Below are 20860 nucleotides of genomic sequence, written 5' to 3' on the forward strand. Positions count from 1 at the left end.
GTTAGGCCCAGTCGCGGATGACTCTGGGGTTGCGACGCTCATCTCGCTTTATTGGCCACATGAGCCGGCGTACAGCTTCCGGCTCATGTGGCCAGCATGACTAAGCCGCTTCTGGCGAACCAGAGCAGCGCACGGAAACGCCGTATACCTTCCCGCCGGAGTGGTGCCTATTTATCTACTTTAACTTTGATGTGCTTTCGAACTGCTAGGTGGGCAGGAGTAGGGACCGAGCAACGGGAGCTCACCCCATCATGGGGATTCGAACCACCGACCTTCTGATCGGCAAGCCCTAGGCTCTGTGGTTTAGACCACAGCACCACCCGCGTCCTTGGCTAGGACCACGTAATAAAGAAGTCATTTCAAGTTGTGTGGGTTTTTTAATTCACAGAATCAGCAGCAGATTGAGGGAATAGTTAGTTGTGAACAGGTGTAAAAAAGTGTATGAAAGAGTAGAAGCTGGTCTTAGGATGTTGGTGAACCCTCTTCACACAAGCGCACCCCCCAAAAAAAAAAACACCACCACCCCAGCAACTTTGTATAAATAATTTGACAGCACTAGATCAAATGCTGTTCCATAAAGAAGTCATATTTTAAAACTACCATTAAGGCTTTCACGTTTAAAAAAACAACAGCACAAGAAAGCTTTCTTTTTTTTACTCATTCATTCTTAGCAGAAGGTCATGGTATCAAATGATGCCACTGCAGAGTTCAGATCTTTGTGCCTGAAGGAGAAGAACAAAGGTCTTTGTCTGCTTCCTTTTGAGTTAAAGGTGATTTCGGCCTCACTCTTTTATATACTGGGATGTAACCTGCCCTCCTAGAATTTCAGGGAAGTTTGTTCAGGAATTTGTAGCTGTGTTCTCAGTGGATTAGCATTTCTCGAAGCTGTGTTTGGCACTTAACATAAAGACAGCCTTCTTCCAGCATAGGAAGTCTGAACATGTATAATGGCACACACATTTTGTTGATAGGGGCATTCTGAGGATTTGGTTATGTAATTGGAAGCCCGCTTATTTCAGAGGCTAACAATTTAGACCTTAAGTTTGCTTACTTTGGCCATTGTTTCACATCCTGTGGCAACCAAGTGATGAAGCATGGCCCCTGAGCAGTACATTTATTTAATTGATTTATTGAGCCTTTCTTGAGCTCAAGGCAGCTTACAGGCAGTGTTAATGCAGCTTAAAACACATTATAGAAACAAGCACAAAGATGAGATATCAGTCTAGCCCCCCCTATTAAGCAATATAATATAAAAATAAGGGGAAATTCCAGGTCCCCATACAGTGAAGATCTTGACCCTGAGCTTAAAAAGAGAACCTGGCTGCCTAACCTTAAAAGTAAAAAAAAAAAAAAAAATCATCTCCCAACTACCCTACTGACACTTTGCAGACCCGTAATGTTGAGACCGAAGATGAGATTTCTTTCTTAGCACTGGGCAGGGTTGTTGTTGTTGTTGGTTTTGGTTTTGCTTCACTTCCAGAATGTGGATTTCGGCAAGACTTCAAAACATGCTAAAGCCTAAGCCGGCCTCCCACGGTAGTAAGTTTGCTTCTCTCCCAGACAAAACTTCATCTGTTCTAGGGGGCATAAGTTTTGCAGGCGGAAAGGCAAATTCACTGTGGGATTTCATTTCTTAAATCTTGTGAGCGGAACAAATTAAATTAAGCTTATGCTTATAAAGTTCATTAAAAAAGAAAGAAAGGAATGGCAACATTAAGTAACTTTTTCATTTTAAAAGGCTACTTCCTTACTTTCTCTGACTAAAAATAAAACTTTTGCCATGATACAATTCTATTTCTGCAGTAGTTACTGTACTTTAAATATGCAGTTTTACTGTTGCTTTAAATATATAACAATAAAACTGAGAGGTGATATGATAGTCATCTTCAAAAATCTAAAGTGGCATCCCACGGATGGTGGACCAAGATAGTTTTCTCCTTTCTCCTCTTTATTGTATTAAAAAAACTCTCAATAAATAAATAAATAAATAAAAAGATAGTTTTCTCCTGCTCCAGAGACTAGGACCCAAGCCAATGGATTCAAGTGGCAAGGAAGGCGATTCTGACTAAGCACGAGGAAGAAATTTATGACAGTAAGAGCTGTCCAACAGTGGAACAGACTCTCTCAGAAGGTGGTGGACTCCTTGAAGGATTTTAAGCAATGGTTGGGTGGCCACTTGTCAGGGATTCTTTAGTTCTCTACGTGGGGCTGCCCTTGAGACTGACCCAGAAACTCCAGCAGGTGCAGAATGCAGCGGCGAGACTCCTTACGGGGTCCTTGCCGCAGGATCACATTCACCCGGTGCTATACCAGCTGCACTGGCTCCCAGGTTTAAGGGTCAGGTTTAAGGGGCTGGTTTTGACCTTTAAAGCCCTACGCGGCCTAGGACCCTCGTACCTATGGTACCGCCTCTCCTGGTATGCCCCACGGAGGACCTTACGGTCTTCAAACAAAAACATCTTGGAGATCCCGGGCTGCAGGGAAATTAGACTGGCCTTGACTAGAGCCAGGGCCTTTTCGGCCATGGCCCTGGCCTACTGAAATGCTCTCCCACAAGAGACCAGGGCCCTGCGGGATTTGACATCTTTCCGCAGGGCCTACAAGACGGAGCTGTTCCGCTAGGTCTTTGGGCAGGATGCAGTTTGTCTTACTTTCCTTTGTATAAAACAAGCCTGAAGGAGGCCCCCAACCCGCTCACAGGTCCTTGTATGATCAGTGGAAACAGTTGGTCCTGGCAAGTATTAACCACTCTCAATTCCACCCTGATAATTGTCACCTGCCCGGATTTTAACTTGCTTGAATTAATTTTAAGATGTATTTTAATTTATTGATGTCCGTTTTTATGCTTATTGTGTTGTTTTTATGATGTTAGCCGCTCTGAGCCCGGTCTCAGCCGGGGAGGCAGGATACAAATAAATAATAATAATAATTATTATTATTATTATTATTATTATTATTATTATTATTTCCAATTCCTTCATTGCAGGGGGTTGGACTAGATGATCCTTTCATCCCTTCCATCTCTGTTACTGTAAGCACAGCAGTAACTGCTAGAAACTGCAGTTGCTTCTGTTGGCTAACTATTATCTCAGTGAAGAGTTAATTGATTCATTAACTTTTCTCCTTCCTCTCCCTTCTCTAGGACTATTTTCCTAGTGCTATTGTTTTCTCAGTATGCCCGAAATGTCAAGTTCCCATTACCCATCTATAAATCAAAAAAAGGATGGACTGCATACCGGTTACAGCTTTTTAAGATGTTTCCTGTAAGTTCTCTCTTCAGCTTTCACTGTGTTTTATTGTTCTGTCTACTGGTGTTTATTTTAGTTAATTTTATTTATTTTACAAAATTTGTATACTCCTTAACTGTGCATAAAATCTCCAAGCAGTTTACAAAGAATATCAAGTTTGCATTTAAAATGTGAATAAAAGTCAACAGTAAAATCTAGTTTTTAAAAGGCAAAAAGAAGAAAACCAACAGATAAAAATATTCACTGTAAACGAAATTTACAGTTTAAAGTACACACCAACTTTATATGTCTCAGTAGACTTGCATAAACAGGGCAAGAATAAAAAGGAAGTTCCAGAGTGTCGGAACTGTGACACTAAAAGATGAGAACATTATGTGGCCCTTGTAAGAGTGGCTGAGTGGGTACATATGTGGCAAAGTGATCCTTCAAGTAAACTGGTCCCAATATGATAATGGCTTTATATTCTAATAGTAACATCTTGAACTTGGGCTACTAACCAGTTGGCAGCCAGTGTAGAACTCTGAGCACGGGTGTTAGATGCTGACAGAATCCTACTCCTGTAAGCATTAAATGCAGCAGTGTGGTTGCTAACTGCAGTTTCTGGACGAAACTCAAGAAAAACCCCATATAGAGCGCATTGCAGTAACCCAACCTTCAGTGTCACCAACGTCGCAGCTGTTGTGATTCAGCTAACCAGGTCCAGGGATTGCTGCAGCTTCTCATGCGAGTTGGAGCTAGTAAAAGGGACTTCAAGCAACTGATGTTACCTCTGCTTCCAGCGACAAAGCTGGATCCAGAAGCACCCCCCAGACCACATATCTGCTTCTTTAGGGCAAGGGCAACCCCACCCAGGGCAGGCAACTGGCTGATTTCTCAGAAATGGGAAACCATCACCCACAGTGTTTGCTGGGTTTCAAGCTCAGTTTAGTTCCTCTCATCTATCCCATCACTGCAGCCAGGAACTGGTTCAGCGCCCACAGGGCCTCTCCTGATTCAGGTCTTATGGAGAAAAAGAGCTGAATTTAATTGGCATGTTGATGGCACCTTGCCCCAAATCTCCTCATGACCATTCCCAGCATCTTCAAGTACAGTGGTGCCTCGCAAGACGAAAAGAATCCGTTCCGCGATTCTCTTCGTCTAGCGGTTTTTTCGTCTTGCAAAGCAAGCCCATTGACAGCTTAGCGGATTAGCGCTATTAGCGGTCTAGCGGCTTTTAGCGATCAGCTGTTAAGCGGCTTATCAGCGGAACAGCTGATAAGCGGCTTAGCGGCTTAGGAAAGGGGGGGAGCGAAAAAAACCTGCAGGAACTCGCAAGATTTTTTCGTCTTGCGAAGCAACCCCATAGAGAAATTCGTTTAGCCAAGCGCCTCCAAAACAGAAGACCCTTTCGTCTAGCGGGTTTTCCGTCTTGCGAGGCGTTCGTCTTGCGGGGCACCACTGTAGTTATTCAAAAGACCATAAATTATTTAATTAGCGAAAAATCTGGGAGAAGAGGAATGTTTTTGCCTAATGCCTGCAGATTTGTAATGAAGGCACCAGATGAGCCTTCCTGGGGAGAGCATTCCACAAATGGGGAGCCACCACAGAAAAGGCCCATTCTCATGTTGCCACCCTCTAGACTTTGCACAGAGGAGGCACACAAAGAAGGGCCTCAGCTGATGATCACAGGGCCTGGTTTAGTTCATATGAAGAGAAGTGGTCCTTGGTACTGCGGTCCTGAGCTGTTTATAGGTCAACATCAGCACTTTGCATTGGGCCTGGAAACTAATTGGCTGCCAGGGGAGTTAGGCCAGATTGACTTTATGTTCTGAAACCATCTTGCCCCAGTGAGCAACCTGGACACTGAATTCTGAACCATCTTCAGAGACAGCCCCGTGTATAATGTGTTCCAGTCATCTAACCTTTCAGTTACCAGAGCCTAGACAACAGACGCTAGGCTATCCTTGTCCAGATGGGGGTGCAGGTGGGCCTCTAACCAAAGCTGATGGAAGGCACTCCAGACCACCCAAGCCACCTGAGCCTCACGTGAAGGGGATTCAGGACTGCAATGAAGGATGTGGAAAAAGTGGTAGTGAAACCATTCACTCTCCAAGGCATGGAAATTCAGGCTCAGTCGGTGAAAATTATTGGCATTCACTTCACGTTACCCACTTAAATGGTTTTTAAAAGAATTAAGCAGATTTAGCTATCGGGTCTGTTGATGGCAGTTTAGCTGAACGGAGCCTCCATGTCCATCAGCCGTGTATCTCTGATAATCAGATGCTGAGAATGAACAGGGGGTGGCCATCACCTTGATACCCTGCTTGTGAGTTTGGCCGCAGTTTCAGATAATGCTACAGTGGTGCCTCGCAAGACGAAAAGAATCCATTCCACGAGTCTCTTCGTCTAGCGGTTTTTTCGTCTTGCGAAGCAAGCCCATTGACGGATTAGCGGATTAGCGCTATTAGCGGCTTTTAGCGGTTTATCGGCTTAGCGGATAAGCAGATAAGCAGCTTAGCGGCTTAGAAAAAGGGGGGGGGAGGAAAAAAACCCCGCAGGAACTCGCAAGACATTTTCGTCTTGCGAAGCAAGCCCATAGGAAATTTGTTTTGCGAAGCACCTCCAAAACGGAAAACCCTTTCGTCTAGCGGGTTTTCCGTCTTGCGAGGCATTCGTCTTGCGGGGCACCACTGTAAATCCAGTTCCTAAAGAGCTCTACAGAGTGTGCTACAACACTCCCACCCCACCCCAAATCAATTTATTTATTCTTCAGCTAGCCCTCTGGGATCCACTCATTTTATTTTTGTAAATTGTTGTGAGTTTATCAGTGTGCACAATGCTCAGTTTTGTCTTAAAAGGATTAATGGCGCTCCTTTAAGTGCTTATTTGGAGATATTCCCAGTTTGGGGAAATTGTATGAAAGGATCCATTTTGAACTAGAAGGGTCTTTTAAAAATTGTAAAGGGAATGTGTTCACAAAATCCTTGACGCAACAACTCCCCACTACCAGTTTGAATATTATTATGCAGAGTTGGTAAGGAGATCCTCTGTGGGCAATTATTGTTTCCTTGCTGGTGTGCTTTAAGCCCCTTTCTGTTCCCACTGCAGATCATTCTAGCCATTCTGGTATCCTGGTTGCTGTGCTTCATCTTCACTGTGACAGATGTGTTTCCACCTGATAGTACAAAATACGGATTCTATGCACGCACTGATGCCAGGCAAGGAGTGCTTTTGGTAGCTCCATGGTTCAAGGTTCCTTATCCATGTAAGTGTATTTAGCAAGCACTTAAGGGAGAGTTTCCCACAAAGCTTTGCTCTTTGATACAATTACTCCAGACTTACATTAGTTTATTTTTTTTCTGCACCTTGCATGAGTACAGAAGAAGTTACCTGGTCACTGGCATGTGCTTGCAGAAATGAGAGTTTGTGATTCGGCTCCCAAGTTGCTGCCAGGTCTGTGGTTCAGCTGCCCAAGATCTCCAGTGAAAAGGGAGCAAGGCTGTGAAAGATCTCTGTCTTGGAGATCTGCTGCCAGTGGGACTAGAGACGATACTGACATATCTGGGCTGGTGGTCTAAGGCAGTTTCATGCCTCTTGGTTTAACTGTGGTTTGAATTGAGCTGATGGTTCCCTTAGTGCTATGTCAGCAAAATAACCCCCTTTCTCTTTGGCCACACCATGTTTGGTAGGTCAGTTCTGAAGGCAGATTCCGCTTTAGTGGGGGGGGGGGGGAATCTGTATAATCTAAGATGAGAGTGGGCAACCGTCAGATGCAGTTCTCAAGGCAATCTGGTCCAATAACCTCTGGTAAAGGTTGTCCATGCTTCCACTCATGAGGAAAATAGACAGGTTGCATTAGATAAATATTCCACATTATTTTTAATCTAATTTTTGGATTTTAAAAATGTGATGTGCAGGTAAACCTATCTGTATGTGATGCTAATAAAACTGCTAAGGTAAAGGTAAAGGTACCCCTGACAGTTAAGTCCAGTCGCGAATGACTCTGAGGTTGCGGCACTCATGTCGCTTTACTAGCTGAGGCAGCCGACTTTTGTCTCCAGACAGTTTTTCTGGGTCATGTGGCCAGCCTGACTAAGCCACCTCTGGCAAAACCAGAACAGTGCACGAAAATGTCGTTTACCTTCCCGCTGGAGGGTTACCTATTTATCTACTTGCACTTTGAGGTGCTTTTGAACCGCTAGGTTGGCAGGAGCTTATGACTGAACAATGGGAGCTCACCCCGTCACGGGGATTCGAACCACCTACATTCTGATCAGCAAACCCTAGGCTCAGTATTGCAAAAGCTAAGCAGGGTACGGTATGGTTTCAAATTGGGTGGCGGACTGTGTGTTGAGACTCCTGCATTTCAGGGAGTTGGACCACATGACCCATGGGGTTCCACCTAAATCTACAATTCTGATTCTATGTAAATGCATGTGGGAAGACCTCCTGAGTAGATGGTACCAATTTATTATGCTGGCAGACTACATATGAAGTGTCAGTTTGTGTGGCATGACCACTGTTTTGAGAACACTATTGCCCACCCCTAAAACCCAGAAATTGGCCATCCTATGAGCTGAGAGAACATTTTACACCTTAAAAGTAATTGCTTTAAATACAGTAAGAACAATTATGGGTTTTTTTGTCTTCACAGTTCAGTGGGGATTACCTACAATATCAGCTGCAGGTGTGATAGGAATGCTCAGTGCTGTGGTTGCTAGCATCATTGAATCAATTGGCGATTATTATGCCTGTGCGAGGTTATCTTGTGCTCCTCCACCACCAATCCATGCAATAAACAGGTGAGCCTCCTGAAAAAGACCTTGCTTCCTTCTCACCCTTTGCTGTGTTTCCCTGGACTCAAAAGTCCTAACTTCTTTCAGATTTTGCAATATTATAGACTTTTGGGACCCAAAAATTCAGAACTGTAGCATATATGAGGATGAGTTTGCATGTGGATACTCATAACTCGATATTGCAACATCAATTAGTGATGTCGATGATCAAACTACCTTAACTGATCAAATCCCACAGGCAGATTTCATATCACATTGCTTTACTTCTAACCTGTTTTCACTAGGGACAATTACACGTTCATCCGCAAGTCAGAAAGTGAATAATCAGGAAATGGTTCTATGGTTGTTTTTGCACTGAGCAGCCACAGAGAGAAAATTACTCCACTGCATCCTTCTCAATCATGTTCCAACCTGATTCTGGTACTGCATTGCCCTGCCAAACATCCAGTTTCGCTTGGCTTCAAAATATTTGAATTGGCAGGGTGGTCAGCTGACCAGTCAGTTGACTACCTCTTTCCCTCTCCCCATCGTGACTGTAAAGTTCAGGGTGTCTAAATAGTTTTAAAATCTAGAATCAACATGTTTATTGATATGATGCCTTTCCATTAAAAAAAATGCTCAAAGCACCGTACAATAGCAGTGGGAGCACAATGCATAACAAAGATCAACAATCCTGATAACAATTCCATAACAAAAATAATATGCAACAATACGTAAGAGATACAACACCAGTGCAATGACAAATTCATACAGAACAATAATTATAATATAATAATGCATACATAAAAAACAGACCATTCAGTAGATGCTATAATGAAAAAGAATCATACTGAGAAGCTAGATAGCAATTTGTGACCCCTATGCAGTAGTGAAAGACAATAGCAGAAGTTTCATATGTAAAGACAAAAGTTAGTGTGAGTTTCCTTAAAACATGCTAGGCAGCTGGAAAGGACACAAGGAATCCAGAAAGTGAGAGTTGACAAGAACTGCAGAAGGGGGCAGAGATGAGAAGGTCAGGAAGAGGATGTCTCTCATGGGCTTGAGTTTTCTTGGATCTTTCTACTGCAGGCCAGGAGACAGTGTGGCTTTTTCCTTTTGCTTGCATGAGGTTGGAGGGGAAATCACTTCGTTTTATTTGTAGTACAGTTGTACCTTGGAAGTTGAACGGAATCCGGTCCAGATGTCCGTTCAACTTCCAAAACGCAGCTTTTGATTGGCTGTAGGAGCATCCTGCAGCTAATTGGAAGCCACACCGGATGTTTGGCTTCCGAAAATCGTACGAAAACCAGAACAATCACTTCCGGGTTTCAATCGTTTGGGAGCCGAAATGTTCGAGTTCAAAGGTGTTCAGCTTCTGAGGTTCCACTGTATTCTGTATTCTGTGTTACAAATGCATAAGAATATTTGACCAGTTGATGACATCTTTAACTGTCAAATACCCAGCCCTTAACTACAGTGGCTGCCAGTCCTGCTTGAGAGTCAGAAAATAACTACTTGTGTTTGCCTGGCCTCGACTGGTTTTCATGCTTTTCTAACATGCTGTATAGCGTAATCTCAACATTTTCCTTCCAATTGCAGGGGCATTTTCATAGAAGGCCTTTCCTGTGTATTAGATGGAGTGTTTGGCACTGGGAATGGATCTACTTCCTCTAGCCCCAACATCGGAGTCTTGGGGATTACGAAGGTACATATCTGTTCAAATAAGCTTGAGGTTTATCATGGTGGGAGCTTCCCCTGCACATGCTTAGTGAAGAGAGAGGGACTTGCTCAAGAGCAGAGTTCAGTTAAGGTTGTACATAGAAAACACAGTCTGATTGCTGTGTTGTTGTTATTATTTTAAAACGCACCCTCTTCAGTCAGAGTACTTAAAGATCAGTGAACATGAGATGTTTCACGTGTCACTGCATGAAAAAGCTGGACTCAACTCTCCATTAACATTTGCAAATATGAAATGGGATGGTTGCTCCCACTTAATTAAGTGGAATGCTGGGGTGTGGTGAGTTAAAAAGCTATAAAAGTCACGTGCGAAACCCCTTTGGGATCTAACAAGTGCCAACACCGATGGTATTGTGACACTTGTTAAAATTGTATTCTTATTGTATATTGCATTTTAGTATATTAAAAATCACACTCCTTTTGTGTGCGAAGCAATACATAAATTCAATAAATCTAATGTTATCTAAATACAGTGTTGCCCCGCAAGACGAATGCCTCGCAAGATGAAAAACTCGCTAGACGAAAGAGTTTTCCGTTTTTTGAGGTGCTTCGCAAGACGAATTTCTCTATGGGCTTGCTTCGGAAGACAAAACGTCTTGCGACTTCTTGCGAGTTTGTTTCCTTTTTCTTAAAGCCGCTAAGCCATTAATAGCCGCTAAGCCGCTAATAGCCGTGCTTCGCAAGACAAAAAAACCGCAAGACGAAGAGACTCGTGGAACAGATTAATTTCGTCTTGCGAGGCACCACTGTAGTTTAGTTCCAGTAAGATTGTTAAATTATGTGTATCAACTGCACTTTAGTTTGATTTGTATGAAGACGTCATTGTTTTAATAGTCTTATTAACAATGTCTTGTTAGACATTGCCTTGAAACTCACCATATTAGGTAGTACATAAATACTTTTATGAATGAAATAAATAAGCTGTGTATATGCATACAGTTTAATATCCTTGAGGAATGGTTTGCAGGGAATGCAGGTGGTGGTTTCAGCATCTTCCCCCCTGCACCCCGCATCTTGTGTTGTAAGTTGTACTTCCATCCAGCATGTTTTATACATGATGGGGACAGGTGCTTAAAGACACATGATTTCTAGAGCAGTGTTTCCCAACCGGTGTTCCGCGGCACCCAACCGGTGTTCCTCGCCGTGCTCGAGGGAGGCGCTTCCTCTCGTGAGGGAGGCGAGAAGAAGGGAGGCGGGGCCGAGCAGGCGGATTGGCCCGGCGGCGGCCGTGACGTCACCCTGCGCGCGGCGGCAGATTCGAAACTCCTCAGGCGCAGGCGCGGCTGGAGCAGGAAGGCCGCTCTGCTTGAGAGGAAAGAGAGGGAGCCGCCGCCGGCGGGATGAAGAACACCGTGAAGAAGCTGCTGAGCAAGCACAAGCCGCACTTGCCTCAGGGTCTTACTGCCCACCCGCCTCTGTTTCCTTGCTGTGCTTGCTCAAACGGAACAAAGAGCAGGGAAAGCCCCTCCCCTCCAGGCAAGCAGGCAGGAGGGAGAGGGAGAGAGAGAGAGAGAGAGAGAGAGCGCGTGCGAGCTGGCTGGCTTGGGTGAGTAGGTGAGGGAAAACTTTTGCCTTCCTTTCCTCCCTCCCCGTTAAATCCCTCTCCTGCATTCTTAGCCAGCTGCTTCTCTGCACACCCCTCTCGTGCTCCTTGTCCGTTCTGTGTTTTTCCTTCCCTCCCCACTTAAAATGTGGTTTAAAAGCATGGATCCACAGGGATTCTCAGGATTTTTGCATTGGGTCACCCCAAATTCACCATCAGATCATATGTCTGTGGCCACAGCATGAAGCACAAAAATGATACATCATTAATATTCACTGCCCACGGCGGCAGCCAATCGGCTGCTGCAAAGGGCGGGCCCTCACAGGTTCACTGAATAAAGTATTTTATAATTTTTCATATTTCTGTTTACTTACTATTTCATAATAAAGTAATTATAAAATACTTTATTTGTGTTTATTTGATTCCTATTAAAGAGAGTTACTTTATATATAGTCAATATAGGCACAGAGTTAATTTTTTAAACATTTTCTAATGGTGGTGTGCCTCGAGATTTTTTTCATGAAACAAGTGTGCCTTTGCCCAAAAAAGGTTGGGAAACACTGTTCTAGAGTCATGTGTAGCCTGGCCCTTAAATCTTTTTTTTTTATCGTCAGTGATTTGCTTGTGAAAGTCTGAATATGAACATCGCCATCTACTGGGTGCAATTTTTTTTTTAGGCAGGGAGGTCGAGGTTTCTTACAAAAATACAGTGGTACCTCAAGTTACAAACGCTTCAGGTTACAAACTCTGCTAACTTGGAAGAGTTACCTCGAGTTGATAACTTTGCCCCAGGATGATGAGAACAGAAATCATGTGCCAGTGTCACAGCGGCAGCAAGAGGCCCCGTTAGCGAAAGCACTCCTCTAGTTAAGAACAGTTTCAGGTTAAGAATGGACCTCCGGAACGAATTAAGTTCGTAACTAGAGGTACCACTGTACATGGAAGTGCAGCAGTGGGTTGGCCCCATTTCCATAGCCTAATATTGGCTAACTGCAGTTATCTAGGACCTGTCACATTTGTTTTACCTTGATCTCGTAATTTCCAGTCATGGATTAAATAATTTCTGAACATGCTACAAGCAAATGTTACAAAGGCACTTTATGTTATTACATGTTTACTTCATAAAATGATTGTTAAAAATAAACCCACCCTTAAAGTGGTTTATAGTTAAACATACAAAAAGTTAAAATACTAAAACTGATGAGAATTCATATCAACTTTCTGAGCATCTGAGCTTGTCTAAACAATAGCATTTTTAGCAGACACAGAAAAGAATACAGCTGCTTGATATCAGTAGGCAGGGAATTCCAAAGTGTAGGTGCTGCCACTTTATACATCCCCTTAGGGCAAAATGTCTGTTTATGGGATTGTAGTAGAAATAAAGGCTGTTTAAGGAAAATAGCATGGGAAATGTTTTCAAAGAGGTATGCTCTGCCAGTGCAGCTTGCCTTTGTTCGTAATCTTTTTCATTGTATAGATAGCACTAAATAAAGCAATGGGAAAGTGTGGCGGAAGAGACCTTTGCCCACACACAGAGTGTGACTCAAGTCAAGTGAATGTTGATTGTCACATGGACTCTGCTGCTTTTGTGTTAAACTGTCAGCGCAAAAACTTCGTAAGGAATTGATTTGTGCTTCTCCTGAGAAGCTTTGTTTCGTTCAAAGCATCACTTTGTTCAGTTGTGCTCTTCAAAGAGTGTAGCCCCAAGCAATGGAAATGGCTGTGTGTTATGTAACTCTACAAAAATAGTCTTTTTGAACTAAAATGCCCCAAAGCACGAATCTGCATTGCTAGGTCTTACATTCAGCTGATGTGGAATGTATCAAGTGGCTTTATCAGTTTGCTTCCATTGATAAATACTGGGAACACCTGATAACATACTGGCCTGCAGTATCATCCTGTCAAGTGATCACATGATAACTGTGGCCATAGGGAATCGGCCTAGTGTGTTTGAAAAATAAAAATAAAAAGTTTTAAACTTGCTGGGGTTGTGGAGCAAGGAAAAAGCCGAGGTCAGGCAGTTTTCACCAAACTAGCAGAAGATGGTGAGGTTTAGTTGGGATATCCGTCTAATAACAGAGGCTTTTAATTCTCTGTGCCACTGAGTCCCTAATCTGTTTCCTCTGCAGCTGTTGTTGCAGCAGCTACCCCTTAGTCCTTCCCCTTCTCTGTGGTCTCCGAATTGGCTCAGAGAGATTCTTCTGTGGCTGGCAGTGCAATGCTCAAGTAATTAAAAAAGGCCCATCTGCATATTGATACACAGATCTCACCAAGCTCCCTCCCCATTGAAGAGGTTTCTTCTTGTCCTTCAGCAGAGAGCCATCATGAACAAGTGAGCCATCAAGTGAGGAAATGGAATATTGCATTTAAATCAGCTAAAGATTATATTATTTTTTTTCCAGAGCTGCCAAACTACAGCAGCCGTCAGCCCTAGCAAGCACAGCCACTGACTGATTAGTGTTGTAGTTCACCCGCATCTGGAGGGCTAAAAGTTTCCCATGTCAGTTTTACAACTTTGTGATGAAATCACAAGTTGTCATCATGAACAAGACAGTGGAACAGTCCCTGTGGACTCTCCTTCCTTGGAAATTTTTAAGCCATCTGTCATGGATGCTTTAGCTGAGATTCCTGCATTACAGGGGGGTGGACTAGATGACTCTAGGGTCCCTTCCAATTCTATGATTCTAAGAGCAACTGCCAGAAATGTTGTAATTTATCTCCCTTTTTTTGTGTGATTCGTAGGTTGGAAGTCGGCGAGTGATCCAGTATGGGGCAGCGTTCATGTTGTTGCTTGGAATGGTTGGCAAGTTCAGCGCCCTCTTTGCATCCCTCCCCGACCCAGTGCTTGGCGCTCTCTTCTGCACTCTCTTTGGTATTTGAATTTCCCTCCTTATATTTTCCCCTGTTAGCAATGAGCTCTATGCGCAGCCATGTCAGCTGCAACTTCTCCAGCTGCCAGGCGAGACTCCTGTCTTTCCTCATGGACTTGCTTGGGAGAAGTGCCTTCCATTTTTTCCCCCTATCTTTTTTTTTTTTTTAAATAATATTTATTAAAGTTTTAAAGGTTGCAAAAAGAAAAAAGAGAAAACACCAAGTTAGGCAAAAACCAGACAACACGTCACAATAAGGAAATTTTTTTATAAAAAACAGAAAACAGAAAAATAGAAAGAATTAAAAAAAACCACAACAAACCTTCCCATAATTTATCTTTCATTTGCTTGTTTCCTTGACCTCCTCGCACCTCCCTTTTTTGTATTCTAGTTCGGTTAGCTATTTCAGCAAATCCTTTCCATCTTTCCCAGTTTTTATCCTATAATTTATTTTAATATAATGTAACTTTACCTTCCCTCCTTTCATCCATTAACAGTCTATTTTTACTTAGTCCTTTATAACATTTCTGCTAAAGCCACATAACTTCATTCCAGCCTCCTTCTAACATTCCTTAATTTTACAATGTTTCTGTAAATAAGCTTTAAATTTCTTCCAATCTTCTTCCACCGACTCTTCTCCCTGGTCTCGGATTCTGCCAGTCATTTCCGCCAGTTCCATGTAGTCCATCACCTTCATCTGCCATTCTTCCCGGGTGGGTAGATCTTGTGTCTTTGATGTCTGGTGATGCTGCTTCAGGGTACAACCCACCTGTTTGCATGAGCTGAAAGGGTCAAAACCTTAGTAGACTGGCACACATCCCCCCCCCCCATTGTTTGTTAGGCTGCTGAGTAATGCTGTGCAGTTTTACAGAAAGAACTGATGGCTATGGTCTCCTTCCACAACTGGAGGCAGCAGTGCTTCTGAATACCAGTTGCTGGAAACAGCAGGAAGGGAGACGACAGCTCTTGTGCTTAGGTCCTGTTTGTGGGTTTCCCACAGGCAGCTGGTTGGCCACTGTGAGAACAGGATGCTGTTCTCACCTGATCCAGCTGCTGGATGCAGCAGGCTCTTCTTATATTCTTAAAACGTAATGTTATTTATGTAACCGCAGACTCCCAAGGCCAGGCATGAAACATAATAAATCAGTCCCCTTTTTTTGTATGCCACCTTTCCAAAGTTAAAACCATCTTTACACACCTACAAGGGGATGCGGGTGGCGCTGTGGGTTAAACCACAGAGCCTAGGGCTTGCTGATCAGAAGGTCGGCGGTTCGAATCCCTGTGACGGGATGAGCTCCCATTGCTCGGTCCCAGCTCCTGCAAACCTAGCAGTTCAAAAGCATGCCAAAAAGTGCAAGTAGACAAATAGGTACTGCTCCGGCGAGAAGGTAAACGGCGTTTCCATGCGCTGCTCTGGTTCACCAGAAGTGGCTCTGTCATGCTGGCGACATGACCCGGAAGCTGTACGCCAGCTCCCTCGGCCAATAAAGGAAGATGAGTGCTGCAACCCCAGAGTCGGCCACGACTGGACCTAATGGTCAGGGGTCCCTTTATCTTTACCTTTACACAACTACAAACCTAACAAAAGTAGTCATAAACAATACACAAAATATCAGAAATGCACAACTAAATCCAACAATTTCCACATAAATCATAGCGATAAAAAAAGTAACAGCGACAGCAACAACTCCAACAATCCCCCCTTAAAAATATCCCAGCCCAACATAAGTCTTCAAACTATCAATGTATATTTATGCACCCTTAAGTGAACATACAGTGGTGCCCCGCAAGATGAATGCCTCGCAAGATGAAAAACCCGCTAGACGAAAGGGTTTTCCGTTTTGGAGGCGCTTCGCAAAACGAATTTCCCTATGGGCTTGCTTCGCAAGACGAAAATGTCTTGCGAGTTCCTGCGGGGTTCCCCCCCCCTTTTTCTAAGCCGCTAAGCCACTTATCTGCTTATCCGCTAAGCCGAAAAGCCGCTAATAGCGCTAATCCGCTAAGCCGTCAATGGGCTTGCTTCGCAAGACGAAAAAACCGCTAGACAAAGAGACTCGCGGAACGGATTAATTTCGTCTTGCGAGGCACCACTGTACGTCTCTTACCTTCTGCAAAGATGGAGGTTGTTTTTGCTTTTAACGGAAGGGAAATACTGGTGGTCTGTGTAGTTTTTCACATTCATACTGTAGAGGCTAAAATCCTGTCCTGTTTGTTCTTGTTCAGGGATGATTACTGCAGTCGGACTGTCTAACCTGCAGTTCATAGATTTAAACTCTTCTCGAAACCTTTTTGTGCTTGGATTTTCTATCTTCTTTGGACTGGTCCTTCCGAGTTACCTCCGACAAAATCCACTCGTCACAGGTACAAATTTTCCCTTTTTCTTATTCTACTACATGTATTAAAATAAGCTTATGCTGAAACATCTTGTTCTGAACAAAAATGCATTTACACAACCCATATGGAAATGGATTTTGTAAACATTTCAACCTATACTGTGGCTGCAATTGTTAATCAGTCGGCTGGTATAATTGCTTAAAGCTTTAATTGCAGACTAAGATTTGGTTTGCCAGCCGTACTCTGTGTTCTTGAAGGCTTCATAGGGCAGCCCTGAAAGAGACTTTGGTCCTTTTCCCCATGGTTAATAAAAATATCTCTTAAACATGGGTCCTCCACAATTCTAAGAAGCTTTTTCAAGCTTTTTGAATCTGGTAAGAGAGCTTTATGGTATGTACTGTAAATTACTTTGCACTCAAGTGAAATGCCCAGGATCTTGATAAAGACACTTATTTTATTTTATTTTATTTTATTTTATTTTATTTTATTTTATTTTATTTTATTTTATTTTATTTTATTTTATTTTGTTTTGTATTGTATTGTATTGTATTGTATTGTATTGTATTGTATTGTATTGTATTGTATTGTATTGTATTGTATTGTATTGTATTGTATTGTATTGTATGCCATGCCATGCCATGCCATGCCATGCCATGCCATGCCATGCCATGCCATACCATACCAAAAATTAGTTAATTAGCCAACTGGTCGCAAGTCCCTGTTAACGGAATAAAAGATGGGTTGACCAGCGCTACTGCCTGTTTGTACAAGCCCAGTTCTGGGACCGAGGACCCATCTGCATTTTAGACCCTTTTACAAGATAGATCTTTCCGCAGATTAATGGGGAACATACTGTTGATGGATGCGCAATGCTTTTTTTTTGCTTATTATTATTTGTTGAATTTATATCCCACCCTTCCTTCTGAAGGAGCCCAGATCCACAAGGGGGGGGGGGCATTCTAGAGCAGTTTAAACATTATAAAAACAATGACAGTTAATAACACCTGAAAGCGGTTACGGTTAAACATTATTCCATCCAGTGATGTCAGGGATGCCAGGAACAGTATCCCTCAGCCATGAAATGCCTGGGTAAACAGGAATGTTTTCAAATTCTTCCTGAAAGTTAATAGTGGAAGCAGAAGCAGTGGCGTAGCGTGGGGGGTGCAGGGGGGGCTGGCCGCACCGGGCGCAACATCTGGGGGCTAGTGTTAGGGGGTGCAAATCCACGGGTTAGGGGGCGCAAGTCCACGGGTTAGGGGGCACAAATTACTTGCCTTGCCCCGGGTGCTGACAACCCACACTACGCCACTGAGCAGAAGCACCTCACTAGGGAGGGTGTTCCATAAACACCACTGATGGCAAGGGCTAAATAGTTGAAGAACAAGTTAAGTGCTGGGCGTCTGTTAGGTATGTTTATCCAGGAGAAGAGACTAACATATAGGAAAAGGAGCAAATTCTTTTTCTCTTGTTCCAAAGGATTGAAACAACAGGTTCAAATCAAAGATGATTTAGACTTGGAAGAACTAATGATGGTACATGCTTCTTTGACAGTGTAAGAAGTGGTGATCCCTCCCTTAGAGGCTTTCAAGCAGAGGCTGTAGTAGTAAATTTACTGCAGTAGGTGGGACTAAATTTCTTTTTGAGGTCCCTTTCAGTTCCATGGTTCCATGAACCCAACTTACACTGAGTCAGGCCATTGGTCCATCCAGCCCAGTACTGCCTACTCTTAACTGGCAGCAGTTTTCCAAGATGTCAGGCAGAGACCCTACTGCTACTTGCTACCTGATTCTGGACCTAGAACTGTCTGCACCCAAGGCCTCTGCTCTACCAATGAACTATAGCCCTTTCCTGGTAGGAGGGGAAATTGCCTCCCAACTGACTTTTGAGTAGTGCTGTACATTATGTCCATGTGAGGGATGGGGTGGATGGAATAGCAACAGACCATATTTTTCGCTCTATAAGACGCACCAGACCACAAGACGCACCTAGTTTTTGGAGGAGGAAAAAAAGAAAAAAAATATTCTGAATCTCAGAAGCCAGAACAGCAAGAGGAATCGCTGCGCAGTGAAAGCAGCAATCCCTCTTGCTGTTCTGGCTTCAGGGATAGCTGCACAGCCTGCATTCGCTCCATAAGACGCACACACATTTCCCCCTTTTACGAGGGAAAAAGTGAGTCTTACAGAGCAAAAAATACGGTATATTGTTTTATTTCTATTATTGCTTAATTACTTTTAAACAATTGTCTTTTATATGTTTTTAGCTTTTTGTATTTTATCTGAGTCATTTTAATTTGTGCAAGTTTCCTTGAGTCCCCGGTATGATGATGATGGTGATAAATATATGAGCATTGCTAAGCAATCCACATCACCAGGTGATTGTGCTGTGTGGACAGTGTGACTTTGGCTCCTGAAAATTTGTGTATGAATATGGCGGCTCTTCAGATTTTGCTTTAAGTCTCTCCCTCCCCTTTTATTCTTGTAGGAATAGCCAGCATTGATCAAGTGTTAAATGTTCTTCTCACTACAGCCATGTTCGTTGGGGGTTGTGTAGCATTTATTTTAGACAACACCATTCCAGGTGAGTAGTGAAACAGGCTGCCTTTCCCCAGTTTTCCTCCCCTGCCTTCCTGTTAGAGACACTGTGGCGCTTGAGGCTGAAAATACAAAGCACAGCCACAGGTTGACACAGAACACAATCCAACAGTGCAAATTGTGTGCTCTTGGGGAATCCTCATTCATTTCTGTGTGGCTCATGGGCTTGTAGGTCCCCTTCTACTCCCCTGAGGCAGCTGGAGCCCCTGCGCACAATTGCACGAGCTTCACTTTCCAGGTATCCCGCTAAGTGCTCAGGCTGATGGAGCGGGGCTAGCTTTCCTGTGAAAGGGGCTTAGAAGCACATAAGAAGAGCCAATGGCCCCTCTAGGCCAGCATCCTGTTCTCACAGTGGCCAACCAGATGTCCTAATGCAGGCATGTCCAAAGTCCATTTCGGGAGTCTAATTGGTTTGATCCGGCCCCTGTGGCAGTTTATTTCTTGGCATAAAATCCTAAAAAAACTCAACAACTTTGGTTGGCCCTTAGGTTGGCCCTCACAGCCCTTCACTTCATCAAATCTTTGAAAAAAGTTTGGACACTACTGCATGAGGAGCCCACAAGCAGGATCTGAGCACAGAAGCACCCTTCTCTCCTTTGGTTTCCAGCAACAGGGAAGCATTAGTGCCTCCAACTGGAGAGGCAGAGCACAGCCATCATAGCTAGCAGTCACCGATGACCCTCTCCTCCATCAATTTGTCTAATCTTTTAAAGCCATCTAGGTTGGTGGCAATCTCTGTCTCCTGCAGGAGAGACACAGGCGGCTCTATGGTCTAAACCACTGAGCCTCTTGGGCTTGCCGATCGGAAGGTCGGTGGTTCGAATCCACACAACGGTAGTGAGCTCCCACTGCTCTGTCCCAGCTTCTGCCAACCTAGCAGTTCAAAAGCACACCAGTGCAAGTAGATAAATAGTTACCACTGTGATGGGAAAGTAAAACGGCGTTTCCATGCGCTGTGGCTTTCATCATGGTGTCCCGTTGTGCCAGAAGCAGTTTAGTCACGACCCGGAAAGCTCTCTGTGGACAAACGCCGGCTCCCTCGGCCTGAAAGCAAGATGAGCACCACAACCCCATAGTCACCTTTGAATGGACTTAACTGTCCAGGCGTCCTTTACCTTTACCTTTACCTTTACCTTTACCTTTACCTTTACCTTTACCTTTACCTGCGGGAACAAGTTCCATAGTTAACTCTGTGTTGCATGAAGGAGGACTTTCTCTGTCCTGACTCTTGCATCATTCAGCTTCATTGGGTGTCCACAAATCCCAGTGTTATGAGAGAGGGGCTTATGTCTCTAATGTTCAGCTCTTGATTCATCTCTCTCCCTGTCCTTTTGATACCCAGGAAGCCCCGAAGAAAGAGGAATCCAGAAGTGGAAGAAAGGAGTGTGCAAAGGCAGCAAATCCATTGATGGCATGGAAACTTATGACTTGCCTTTTGGCATGGAATTTGTGAGGAAGTACAAATGCTTCCGCTTTTTACCCATCAGCCCCACCTTCATGGGCTACACATGGAAAGGCTTCAGGCAAAACAGTGGCTGCCAGAGCACAGAGGAGGAGGACTCAGAGGCCACTGTATAGCCCCTGCTGCTACAGCCCCTGTCGACCAGCTGCAGTGACAGACACCTCTGCAGTTCCTTGCTGACCTTGTTTTGTTTTATGTTTTTTGTATTTCTGCATTTTGAATTCTGGAACCAGAGCCGAAACAAATTATAAAAAATAGCTTTCCTATTGTGGACAGTGATAGCTATCTATAACGTCTCTCTATAATTACATTGTGCTTTTT

The 20860-nt window shown here is 43.7% G+C and overlaps 1 protein-coding gene across 12 annotated transcripts in view; it reads left to right on the plus strand.

Moving 5' to 3' along the window:
* SLC23A2 (solute carrier family 23 member 2) overlaps positions 1 to 20860 on the plus strand; it is a 79515-nt gene extending 58655 nt beyond the window's left edge. For all 12 annotated transcript variants that reach the window (XM_081868463.1, XM_081868456.1, XM_081868452.1 and 9 more), the window contains 8 exons: positions 3143 to 3263; positions 6336 to 6492; positions 7882 to 8029; positions 9602 to 9707; positions 14025 to 14154; positions 16376 to 16513; positions 18968 to 19063; positions 20420 to 20860. In XM_081868463.1, the coding sequence (XP_081724589.1) occupies positions 3143 to 3263; positions 6336 to 6492; positions 7882 to 8029; positions 9602 to 9707; positions 14025 to 14154; positions 16376 to 16513; positions 18968 to 19063; positions 20420 to 20655 (1132 nt within the window). In that variant the 3' untranslated portion in view covers positions 20656 to 20860. The remainder of the gene's footprint in view (positions 1 to 3142; positions 3264 to 6335; positions 6493 to 7881; positions 8030 to 9601; positions 9708 to 14024; positions 14155 to 16375; positions 16514 to 18967; positions 19064 to 20419) is intronic.

Source organism: Podarcis erhardii (assembly GCF_964252035.2).
Source record: "Podarcis erhardii genome assembly, chromosome: 7".
In the NCBI taxonomy this organism is placed as follows: domain Eukaryota; kingdom Metazoa; phylum Chordata; class Lepidosauria; order Squamata; family Lacertidae; genus Podarcis; species Podarcis erhardii.